The 11,965-nt window shown below is 38.4% G+C and overlaps 4 protein-coding genes across 4 annotated transcripts; all 4 read right to left on the bottom strand.

Moving 5' to 3' along the window:
• Positions 1–45: 45 nt before the first annotated feature.
• Positions 46–3,467, bottom strand: LOC18023237 (choline transporter protein 1). Its single transcript, XM_006406912.2, has 10 exons — positions 3,157–3,467; positions 2,453–2,811; positions 2,202–2,347; positions 1,903–2,086; positions 1,734–1,807; positions 1,517–1,630; positions 1,069–1,428; positions 718–987; positions 410–637; positions 46–287 (listed from the first exon to the last, which is right to left on the bottom strand). The coding sequence occupies exons 1-10, from the start codon at positions 3,339–3,341 to the stop codon at positions 96–98; spliced, it is 2,112 nt and encodes a 703-aa protein (XP_006406975.1). The 5' UTR covers positions 3,342–3,467; the 3' UTR covers positions 46–95.
• Positions 3,468–4,695: 1,228 nt separating this feature from the next.
• LOC18023238 (expansin-A12) lies at positions 4,696–5,864 on the bottom strand. The gene is made up of 3 exons (XM_006406913.2): positions 5,738–5,864; positions 5,335–5,647; positions 4,696–5,009 (listed from the first exon to the last, which is right to left on the bottom strand). The coding sequence occupies exons 1-3, from the start codon at positions 5,862–5,864 to the stop codon at positions 4,697–4,699; spliced, it is 753 nt and encodes a 250-aa protein (XP_006406976.1). The 3' UTR covers position 4,696.
• Positions 5,865–6,830: 966 nt separating this feature from the next.
• LOC18023239 (thioredoxin M4, chloroplastic) lies at positions 6,831–8,572 on the bottom strand. Its single transcript, XM_006406914.2, has 2 exons — positions 8,163–8,572; positions 6,831–7,541 (listed from the first exon to the last, which is right to left on the bottom strand). The coding sequence occupies exons 1-2, from the start codon at positions 8,410–8,412 to the stop codon at positions 7,222–7,224; spliced, it is 570 nt and encodes a 189-aa protein (XP_006406977.1). The 5' UTR covers positions 8,413–8,572; the 3' UTR covers positions 6,831–7,221.
• Positions 8,573–8,745: 173 nt separating this feature from the next.
• LOC18023240 (probable ubiquitin-conjugating enzyme E2 25) lies at positions 8,746–11,959 on the bottom strand. Its single transcript, XM_006406915.2, has 7 exons — positions 11,855–11,959; positions 11,070–11,204; positions 10,196–10,978; positions 10,043–10,106; positions 9,808–9,947; positions 9,393–9,704; positions 8,746–9,302 (listed from the first exon to the last, which is right to left on the bottom strand). Exons 2-7 carry the CDS (start codon positions 11,163–11,165, stop codon positions 8,982–8,984), a joined length of 1,716 nt encoding a protein of 571 aa, XP_006406978.1. The 5' UTR covers positions 11,166–11,204; positions 11,855–11,959; the 3' UTR covers positions 8,746–8,981.
• Positions 11,960–11,965: the final 6 nt, after the last annotated feature.

Consider the following 11,965-nt stretch of genomic DNA (forward strand, 5'->3'; position numbering starts at 1 on the left):
TTAGAATGTTTTGAGGGATAAAAGATTCCATTTTTTTTAAAACCATATAAACCGGCCAAAGAAAGAAGAAACAAAACTTATACAGTATGGATCTATCAGTGCGTAAGTCTCTGAACCTCTTCATCTTGATTGCTATCTAAAGTTTCAAGCAGAAGAGACGGCGCATGCTGAGCATTCCCTTGATTCTCCTCTGAATCTTGACAGAAGGAGAGAATGATTGTGTCTATCGACATCTCCACCACCGCAAAGAAAAGTGTGGCCACAATATACCCCAAAGCCCAACATGCCTGTGCACAGAGAGAGAGAGAGAGAGAGAGTCAAAATCAAATGTATCCAAGCTCAAAAACACCATCTTACTTTGTATATAGACAACGAGTCTTGAGGGAAAAGAGAAGTGTTTTTTTTTTACCAAAACGGGTAATAGCGGGGACGAGACTTTGTTGTGAGAAGAACGATACTTGTGCGAATCCAACATCAGAAAGCCAAAGAGAGCACTGAAGAGACTCACACAAAGCTTCCCTAGAAACAATATAACATCTCCTATTACATTAACCTTGCCTATCCTCATAATGTTGTTCATGATCAGCTCTGTCGCGATTGCAGACGATTTGCAGAAGCTTTTCCCTGTTATAGCAATCTGCAAAGACACCGAACGATCAAGAAATGGTTAAAGAAATGGATATCTTTTGGACCAAACAGAGAAGATCTTGCTGTTACCATTATGTAGGCATTGCGGTTCACAGACTTGATGGTCCACTCAACGCTCTTGAGACAGCCACGTGAAGTGTAATGGCCCATTCTCCAAAACCAGTGATCAGGTGTGGTCCCGCTTACTTTTGTTCTACGACGAATCGCTTCGAGAATAAACCGAACAGACTCCACAAAAGAGACAATGAGAGAACCAAGAGCCACGGATCCTAGGTTGTAGCGTGCAAGCCGCTTCATTGACGCGAAAACAGGAAGAAAAGGTATCTCTGGCTGCTCTGGCTGCATTGTTTAGCCGTAAAATCCCAATCAGTATGTTAATAACAAATGGACAGTTTCATACACTCAGAAATGCAAGCTTACCGATGCTTCCCCTTGAGTCCAATAATAAGAAGCTACAGAGCCAGCAATCACTGTCGCTGAAGATGCAACGAAGAACTGTGTGGCCCAATAGCAACCAAACAGATGGAAGAATATAGCAATGGTGATGTGGGGAGTGTAACGTATGCTGTAACCGCAACAATGGTCACAGTTCACTTTCTTTAACACGAGATCGTAGGCGCAACAGTTAGTGTTATTGCAGTTGTTCTGAACAACTTGACCAGAGCTGAATAGATAGAGAGCCGCGGATAACCAGAACATATAGAATATGGCGAGCATCGCGTATGGTATAGTCGGGAAAATTATCAGCGCTTGCACTTCTCCTATTACTTTAGCAGCTACCTGGATTTTCACAAGTATAAACAACAAAATGACATTTCTAGCAAAAGCCAAACTGGTAACACAAGTATACTTGGAAACCAATATTCACCTTGAGGACTGATGTTGCCATAAGAATTCGGCGGATGATGGCGATAGAAGTGAGGATAGCAACAGCTGAGATAAAGGTCATCAGAATAGCGACTCCACGGACATGAGTCAGCTCCTGGAGGAACAAACAATGAAAGAGGCCTTGAACTTTGGGAATAGACTCTCATTTAGTGAACTTGAAAGTTGAAAGTAACATAACGTAGAAAATGTTAACTTACTCGACCATACACATGAAAGTATGGGTCATGCTCACCGATAATAGGTGTTACAGCATCATTCCCAATCCATCCAGCTACAAGGAAATAAAGATGGAATCAGCATATAGTGATTCCATATGACTTGAAACACAAAGAAAGACAGTGGAGATTTGATTTTCTTTAAACCAACCTTTTAAGTAATAGAAGATCGTCACCGATATTAAAAGCATGTTGAAAAGGACAACAGTTATCCAGGGCATGGCGGCAACAAAATGCCGAATCAGGAAAAGCCAAACAAGGGATAGAAACAGCGGGACAAGGCCTCCACAAACAATCAATACTGGCCATGACTTGCCAATATCAGCCACGTAACGCTGCGATTTACAACCAACAAACGCTTAAAACTTTCTTCAAAATCATCAATTTTTTTCCAAGAACAAGTTGAGAGTAGAGTTTATATGTCAAGAGAGAAGAAGGTCATTCTCTAACCTTTAGAACTGAGGCCCGAGAATTCAACGACCTTCGAATAGATTTGTCTATAATCATGTCCTCTTGAATATTCACACCACCCATCTGCTGCCAGTGGCGCAGTGATGAATTTGAAGCACGAGCAATGTATTGGCAGCTCCAATAGACTACATAATCAAAGAAAAAATCTTGTTACAAACCGGTAAGAGAAAGAGAAAAACAAAAGAGATAAAGAGAGACTAAGCTTGTATGCATACATAATGCACTCTTACCATTCACACTAGGGAATATTACAGGGTAACAAGGACCCTGAAGCTGAAGAGATGAATTCCTCATTTCTGGAGTAAGAAACTCAAAGTAATCGTAATTCCTGTCGATCCAATCATTCATCTTGAGACGAATCTCGCCGTCTGGATAGTCACAGACCCAGTTGAGAGTATCATCTGAAGGTGCAGGGCAATCCAAGAGACAAATAGTCCTAGCATTAGCCAATTTGAGCTCCCCATCTTTCAAACCACTTTCATAAACTTGGTTAGGGTTTAACCAATATCTAAGCTCAAGTTGAGTAAGGTCACGGTGATGATGCTTGCTACCACACACATTCCCTTCATAGTCCAATCCATATGTGAGTCTGCAAAAATAAAGTCATAACCACTCATGAGTTAAGGTTAACAGAGCAGTATTCACGGAACAGTCAGCGGAAATGGATACTGAAGAAACTTTTTTACAATCAAGTTTATGCATTTACAAATATTTCCTAAAGAACGGCAAGAAGAAGAAAAATATCTACTTTACCCCACAAATAGTACTAAAAAGATACAAACTTTGGCATATAATAAAAGGCAAAATCTGCTGAGATTAGCTAAACAAGGAGGAAGAATTGAAAACCCAATTTAAGATTTTAGGAAGAAACAGACGAAGGAAATGACGAAGCTTTGTCCAAAGAGATTTCGAGCAAAATCCATGGAATCTTTACCTTAATGGGTTTCCCTGGTTGAAACCAAAGCTGGAATTAACAATCATTGAAATCCAAAAGGCAATGAAGATGACGAGAAACGTAATATCTCTGCACTTTCTGTTGTGCTTGATGATCCCATCATTTGGAGCACTCCCATCACTTGAAGTGTATCTTCCAATCACAGCTCCCAAAGGTCCCCTCATCTATAACACAGCTTTGTCTCTTCACTGTGTGAATAAAAAAAAATGAAGTCGAGAGCAAAAAAAAAGAAAGGAATTTCAGTGAAAACAACACAGAGAGACCTTTACTAAAGGAAGAGGGTTGTCTTCTCTTTCTCTCTCTGCGTTCATTTTTCAAGAAGAGTGTGAAAGCATGGGAAGGGTATCAATGTCTTTTAGATTGTAATTTTGTTTATTAAAAGTGATTTTCTTTTTGGTAAAAGATATCATTTAATGGTTCTGTTCAAATCTATCATCCGTGGAACATGAAAAGAATCGATGTCTGGTTCTGATGGGCTTTGAGGGTTTATGACCATTTTTAATTACTTCCCTAATATTACCCATTTTTCTAATCTTTGTTCTTCTGCTTTTCTTGTTAGATTTAAAACAAACTTTTTTGTTCTTATTCCACTGTGAGATCTGCAACTGTAACGCCATTCATTTGATTAAAAATACATTGATTCAGCTTTTTACTTGATGATACTATTAAAACCTGAATAAAAAAGGACCACTTCTATGTGTAGAATTAAGTTGATGATGGGCAAAAGGAAAGTTATTAGTAGAGCTACATATATTTCATTTTACAATAATTAGTAATAGAGAAATACTATATATCAGTCTGATGATGATAAAATAACTGAATGTGGTTAAACATTCATAACAATGAGATTTTGGTAATTAATCTAATCTTAAGATCACAGAAAGCTTAAAAGGGGGAGGAAATTAACAAAAGTGGTTTTACTAAGTCTTAAATTATAACAATAATTATATTTACTATTTTGTATTTTGTATTTGAAAAATCAACTCTTCGAGAATAGAGAAAAAAGTAGCAGAAAAAGCATGGGCCACCTCCTTGTTTTTCCAATTTTTATTTATATATTTATTTTTGGGTACAATGTATTTTATTTGTTTTATCTTTTTATAACAAAAGAGTTTATTTCCAGTAACGGGTAGACTGTACTGACAAGTGACAGCAATAACATTGTATGCGGTTTCTTTGTCATATCACATTTACTTGCTCTTCTAAATTGTTATTGTAAAGCTCTGATAAGTGATAACTGTACTTAAGAAATGAAATTTGTTGTAATAAATTGGAAACTAATTAAAAACGTTATTTCCATTAATATAGATTCAGCAAGACTCGTTTAACTTTAAATTTCGACTCATACATAAATGAGAAACCACTTGCATAAAATTATTTAGTAAAACAGAAAGGAACACTGCCCCCCAAAAAAACTAAGGGCAACGTTCATAAATAAGCAAAGAGTTGGAAATTAGCTCCATTGGTTGGTTATAAAGAAGAAAGAGAAAGCAAGACGGCATCGTTTTAGAAGTTGTGGTCAGAGGAATTGGCCTCGAGAAGAGAAGGTTTGGCCGAACCACCAAGAAGAAGGGACAACGTTTAAAAAAGTCATCGTTTTGCGGTCAAAAAGAGTAACTCTAAAGGAGAGTCTCTGTCCCCGGAGGTCGCCGGAGCTCTGCCAGTTGGCACCCCAATTACGAGTCATCTGAAGCCAAGTCTTTCCCCTTGACCCTCTCACCGCAACCGCTTTCACCGCGCCGCCCCCGCCAACGTTTGACAGTATTACCATATTGAAGTTCCCTTGACCTCTCATCGTGAACCTCACACCACCTCTCCTTTTGCATCCCACCCTATATAAATAGTTGTAATCAAAAAACAAAAATTAGTAACAGATTTTTGAAAACCCGAAAAAAAAAAGACAAAATATTAAAATATTTGCTCATATTACATGATGCTATAAATCTTTTTTTATGTAACGAAGCTAATTAAATATTCTATTAGAAACATATTTGCTGTATTATGTGGTTATGGGGGATAGATTGTTTGTTTATTTGTGTTGGCGTTTTATGTGTTGCGAATATTAATATGTTACTACGACAACGTTATAATTTATCATTCTCTACATCGTTTTTTTTTTTTTTTAATGTCAATGCTAAATAGAAAAGTATATGTTACCGGCGATAGAAGACGGGGACGATGCCTTCGTTGCCGCGACGGGCAATGCGGAAGAAAGCGGGCATTGACATGTCAAAGTGGTGGCGAGGGAGATTGCACCAACCTCCGTTGTTGTTCGACGACGGACAAAAGTTTGTAGCTGTCACCGTCACGGCGGCTCCTCGGAGACACCACTTAGGATCCGCCCAATAGTCGCACCTCACTTGGTAGCAACCACCACATGACTCGCCGCTTCTGAATAGCGCACCGCTTAGCGCCGCCGTATGGGCTCCGAATCCGGCGTGGTAAGGATTGTCATATCCACAAGCTCCTCCTATAAACAAATACATCAATAAAGTTGAATTTACTATATACAAAAGCTAAAGTAAGAAACACAAGTATTAATCTATTAAGGACTTTTTACCAAGTGAAGCAGGGCTATCATTAACACCATAAAATGTTGCATGAGCCCTAATCCAACCATTAGAACACATCCCCTCACTTAATGTGCCAACCAAGAGAATAACCGTTACCAAATATTTCCCCTTCATTTCCGTATGTATATTTTTTTAGTATAATGTATTTCTTCATGAAACAAAGAGAAATCGGAGGAAAGGTTTTAGTTCACAAGTGATTGCTTGAAGGAGAAGGAAGCCTTTTGGACTCGTTTTATAAGGATCAGTTCAGAATTAACGCGTTTTGTCGGTGATTATCAACGACTTATTTTCACTTACATGCACCATAATCTCATGCATGTGTTCGTTATCTTTCTTAGTTGGAGCCTTATTTTTTTTATTACTCGTGAAAATTCTCTAATAATTGAATATAGGTCCAGGACAAATATTATTTCTCCGTTTTTTTCACCTAAGAAGTATAAAAAACTTTTGTTCAAAAAAAAAAAAAAAAAAAACTTAGTGTCATATAGTTAATTACTTAATTAGCTTTGTTTATTTTGAGATTTGGTTTAGATAACATTGATATGTCTTTACCAAAAAAAAAACATTGATATGTTCATAACTCGAAATTATGTAACAACAAATTGGTTATTCGAGGAAAATTTTCATGAGCAATACTAATCTTGAATAATGAATACTACAAGATAGAAATATGTTAAACACTATACAATATGCTAGAAAATGGTAATGCCTTTATATGACAGCAACTAACATTTGGTTCGGATTATCAAGTAAGAGTTAATTTTTGTGAGTAAAGTTGGCACTGTTGAGTGTTGACAAACGTTTTTGATATCTAGCTAGGTATTTAGTTCAGGATTTAATTTCATATGTTAATTATTCATCAGAGTTTTGAGATCTAACTGTATCTTTGAAATGATATTTTCTACGTATTAGTCTATTGTTTTATTTAATGCGAGTTCGCGAAAAAAAAAAAACAACTCTTTTGTGGATGACCTGTGTTATCCGAGATAAGATGTGTGTATCAAAAATTAAAATTATTCATGAAACAAACGCGTTTTCTCATTACCGTTTATTATATACATGTCAGGGCACATAGTATACACTTAACATAATAGGATTAATAATCGAACACACATATAATATGGACATAGACCCGCGTGGCATTACTATACATGTCCTATGCAGTACACAGAATCAAAAAGTACGGAAGCCTTCATACTAAACAAGATTATGTATTTATAGGTTGTACGGTGAGTTAGAGCTTAAGAAGAAGAACAATGGCATGTGGTTCCACGTGGAGTTGTGCTTCTCGTCCTCTCCTTTAATGGCGTCGGTGGAGTTTTTTTTTTTATGAACTAAGACAAAGTGGACCCACGAAAACATAATAGTCAAAAGAGACCTTACAAGAATGACAGACAACAACAGAGAAGAAGATATCATTTGGTGGTTGAGTGATAAAAGAGTCAAACTTGTTTTTGTTTTTGGGTTTAGTTTACTCGACCAAGAATCTTTCTATAGTTTTCTCCAATGTCTCTCTAGGGACAGCTCCGATGATACTGTCTTTCTTCTCACCGTCTTTGAATATGATAACGGTCGGAACGCTGCGTATCCCGTAACGGTTGGCTGTGTTTGGGCTCTCGTCGGTGTTGATTTTGTAGAATTTGAACTTGCCTGCGAAGTCCTTGGCCAGTTGGTCAACTATGGGGTGAATCATACGGCACGGTCCACACCATGGCGCCCAAAATTCGACCAATACCGGGACATCTGATTCGAGAACCCGTGTTTGCCATTCTGAATCAGACAGGTTTGGTACTGCACATCAAACAATGTTCAGGTTAGATCTCTTCTCTCAGTGGTGAACTGAAAAGTGAGGAATGTTGCGAATCAGAGAGAGGCCTGCTCTGTCATAATAAGGAAGACTCTGGTATATTGAACCATATGCTATAAGGAAGCAATAAGGACACTATAGGGATGCATACAAAGACCAAATCAAATTGATAGATGAAGAAGTTGAATCCTCAAACGTAAACAGCCCAAAAATATATGTTTAAGGTTCAGACCTACGAGTTCGACTTTCAGATTCCAATCACTAAGAGTTCTAGTCTTAGAGAACTGATTCAGAGAATGTATAACAGACCAGAAACGAAACTCAAAACTATCCTCAAATAAGAATAACGAAAACACTAACGAGTTTTAGTCTCAAAGAATCCAAATTTCAGGAAAACTTGTACACAATTTGATGCTCCTTAGTAACGAACTAACGACTGCTAAATTTGAAAACTTCATAGCCTAACAGGTACAGATTCACTATGAATTTATACCTGAAAGCTTCTCTATGATCATTTCACACACAATCAGCAATCAGGAAACGCTGAATAAAATTCCATAAAATGAAAAACGAGAAGACGAAGAACAAAGTTAAAGTATGTACACCTTCGACGGCGGCAGTGGTGTCTTGAGCCTCACAGGCGATTCTTCCACCGCGAGCGAATCGGGATCTGCGATTCGGCACCGACTGAGACGCCAGACTCCGGGAAGCCTTTAGACCTCTAAACTCGAGAAACCTGGCGGTAGAAACACGGCGTACAGAAACAGACGGAACCGGTGAAGCAGATGAAATCGAGGCCGCGATAGGCAGAGAAAACACGCGGGTAACGGTGACGGAATCAAGCAACGACGCCATTGAAGCAGCGAGAAATTTGTTTAGTGGTAGAGAGATGTTTGGTTTGTTTGTTTGGCTCTGTTGATTTTGAATGACCCGAGAAACCCAGAGCACACACAAAATGCGATGTGTGGATAATTTCTTTTACGATTTTAATTTATTCTCGCCACCTCATTCTTCCTTCTATACTTATACCGACGTCATTTAGAGGTCTCCACTCTAACCACTAGACAATACAATATAACAATCCCGGTTTTTTTCTTCTCACACAAGACCCGACTTTTTTCAAAACCGATTCCGGTTAACTACAATATAACAATCCCGGTTTTGGCCTGAGCTTCATAAACTCGATTCTGTTTTTAAAGATCTCCTCTATAAACTCTAATAATAATCTGATAAAAGCAACTGTACATATGAGAGTAACTTCTCTCTCAGCTCTCTCAATAGTCTTATGTCATATAAAAAAAGAAGAAAAAAAAAAAGAGAGGATCCTTGATAATTAGAAAGGGATAAACTAACTCATCTGTTCTGGTTATTCATAGATTGGAAAAGAAGAAAAAAGAAAAGAAAAAAAGAAGAAGCAGTGGAGCTCAACTTGAAGAAACTCTGCTTCTGTTACTGTTGCTGCTTTCTGCAACGTTAGTCTCCGAGGGTTTGTCTTCTTCTTCTTCCGGTTCGAGACCAAGGACGCCTAGAAGAATAAACTCCTTGAGCAGAACCGTCTCCACAAAGGTAGCCACATCTGTCCTAAACATCTTGGAGCTGCTCTCGCTACTCTCTTCTACATCTTCTTCAACAGCTGCTCCCTTCACCACAGATCCCACTGGAGCTCCGTTTCTATAAGCATTACACGCCTTCAACACGTCGTGAGCACAGCTGAAGAAATGCCCATACGAAAAGTCTTCAAAAAACTGCATTCCAAAAACAGACTCAAGGTTTTAATAGTCAAAGCTTTTTGTTTTTTTAGTAGTAAAGGAGTGAGTTTTTTTTGGTTATGTTACCTTGGGTGGTCTCCTCAAGTTGTAAACCATCGTCTTCAAAGAAAGTAAGAATGTCTTTTCGCTGTAATCTTTAGACATCTTCTCACCATGGGGAGTACCCGCTGACCTCTCGTAGCCTGGCTCGTTGAAGTAAGGTTTTTCATTCAAGATTAGACCTTGGATTGAGACAAGAACCTGTAACATTGTAGAATTGTTGGGGATCCACTTCTCCCTCTGGGATCCAGACCAAGTGCCTAGAAGACTCAGGCACACTTTCCCACAATTGTACAGATTCGGGTTGATTCTCAGCCCACCAGATTGGTAATGAACGACCTTTGTAAAACCAAAAGGAAACAAAAAACGGACTTTAACTATCAAAAAGAGAAGACTTTGCGAGACAAGAAAAACTGACTTTGAGACAGTTAGATTGACTTACCGGTGGCACAGAAGGGTATGTATCCGGGAAGAAGATATCGAAAAAGAACAGACCGTCATGGTAGGGAGTTCCTTTGGCTCCAATGATTACAGCCCTCAGAAGATCCATCCTAGATTCATAAGCTCTGACAAAAATCATCTCTGTTTCAACATAAAAGAAAAGAGAAAAAAAATGTAAGGGAAGTTGCTAATATCAAGCAACGAAAATTGATGTCTAAGACAGCGTGTATTATTACCTGGCAAATCATTCTCAAGAATTCTCCATTCTTCTTGGATCCTTTTAGCCCATTCCTTTGAATGCTGATAAGACAAAGAGAAACCGTCAGTACTTGAAAAATAAAAGAAACATCTGAGAATGATGATAAACTCATGCTCATCTGGTCGCAAACCTGTTTCGAAGTGTTTCCCATAGAAGCATAATGGTGATCCTCAAAATCGTCGACTATGTCAAATCTTTTGAAAAACAGAAACTTCCCAAGATAATCCTCCATATTTTTCTTAACTCTGGAAGAATCCGGAGCTGAAATAACCTCTTCCACTCTAGGCCGAGAACTAACAAAACCTTTAACATTGAATGGTTTTTTTGGTCCCGGAAGCGATAAACCAGAAGGACCTGGAGCAGCAACCGGAGCCTCCCCCATCACAGTGTCTGGAGTCTGAGGCTGAAAATAATACACAGGTTTCGCAGTCTTATGTTTCTGTGGCAATGCATAAGCAGAGGACGGTATGACTCCTTGAGAGTTGTGCGGTAAAGCATTCCATGGTTGAGCGACAGGAGTTGGCAAATCTGAATGCTGATATTGGATTCCACTTATCTTCGTTGCCTTCTTGGGACTTCTGTTGGGAGAATCTGGTTTGATCCCATGTTCTTCACGAGAAGATTTGCTGCTCCCACTTGGTTTAGCTGTTTCCTTGTCATCCGAATTTGGAAACCAATCCATTGACACCTCCACGCCAGTTGGGATATCCTTAGAGTCAAACATGTCTTGATACATGGAGTACTCATCAGTTTCTTGCTCTTGCTCCAGCTCCTCGTCCATTTCATAGCCATATTGATCAGAATAGTAATCGTCGTCTTCGTAGATCAAAGAATCAGGGTCTAGCAAACCATTTGATAGTGGAGAGGATCCAGGATAAGATTCAATGTTGCCATAAGGATCGCTAGCAGATGCCTAGAGTGATAAATAAATAATGTTAGTTTAGCTGTGTAAGCATCAGCACACTCATAAATAATAGAGAGAGAAAAATAAATCAAACACTTACCTCAAATTGCTCATCGTAAGAAAGGGATCCTAATTGTATAGCCTTCCCTTTCTTATGATCAACCTTGTTGTTATCAAGAACACCACCGTTTTGCATTTCATATTGCTCCACATCATTCACTTCTTGAGTTACGGCCTACAAGACAATGATACCACACAAAAACAAAACTCAGCTTTTCAATGCATATGAAACACATCATCACAACACAGAGCAATGGACACTAACTATGCATTAACTGCACACAAATGAAAACGCCAAACAGAGAAGCAAACGATTCGTCACAAAGAACCAAAACACAAAAACCTAAATAGACTTGATGTCACATTACGCAATCAAAGAAGTCTACTATAACAACTTTAGTAAGCTGACAGATACAGAACACGAACAGCCAATTACAGTTTCTAGTGATCAGAACATGAAACTGCAAAAAGAAAAAGAGATCACCGAGAGAGAAGAATACGATCCTTCAGAAACCAACGATCATAACAGCAAAAAAAGTGTAATGCACCTTAGTGAACATTAAAAAAAAAAAAACTAAGGCGAATAAAAAAGATCAACGAGGACTCACTAAACCCTTAAATCAACAAAGCCCCCTAAAGGCCGAGAAACCCAGATGATGATCGCACATCATGCAATTACCCAGAGAGAATACACAATTACCCAGATCAATTCAGCATGTGAATTAGGTAAATCAGTGAATTTAAGAGGTACAGTTAAACAGAATTACCATCAACCCAGATAAATCGATAAAATTTTCAATTTTGATTAAAATCATCATCATTAACCTTATTTGCCGTTAGCGTTGTCGAGAAAGAAGCCACAGGAGGTGCGATCTCAGCTCCATGAACGATCCCACTACACAAGAATAATTCAATTTCACTCTTGTCAGCGAGACA

Source organism: Eutrema salsugineum, unplaced genomic scaffold (assembly GCF_000478725.1).
Source record: "Eutrema salsugineum unplaced genomic scaffold, Eutsalg1_0 scaffold_13, whole genome shotgun sequence".
Classification (NCBI taxonomy): Eukaryota; Viridiplantae; Streptophyta; class Magnoliopsida; order Brassicales; family Brassicaceae; genus Eutrema; species Eutrema salsugineum.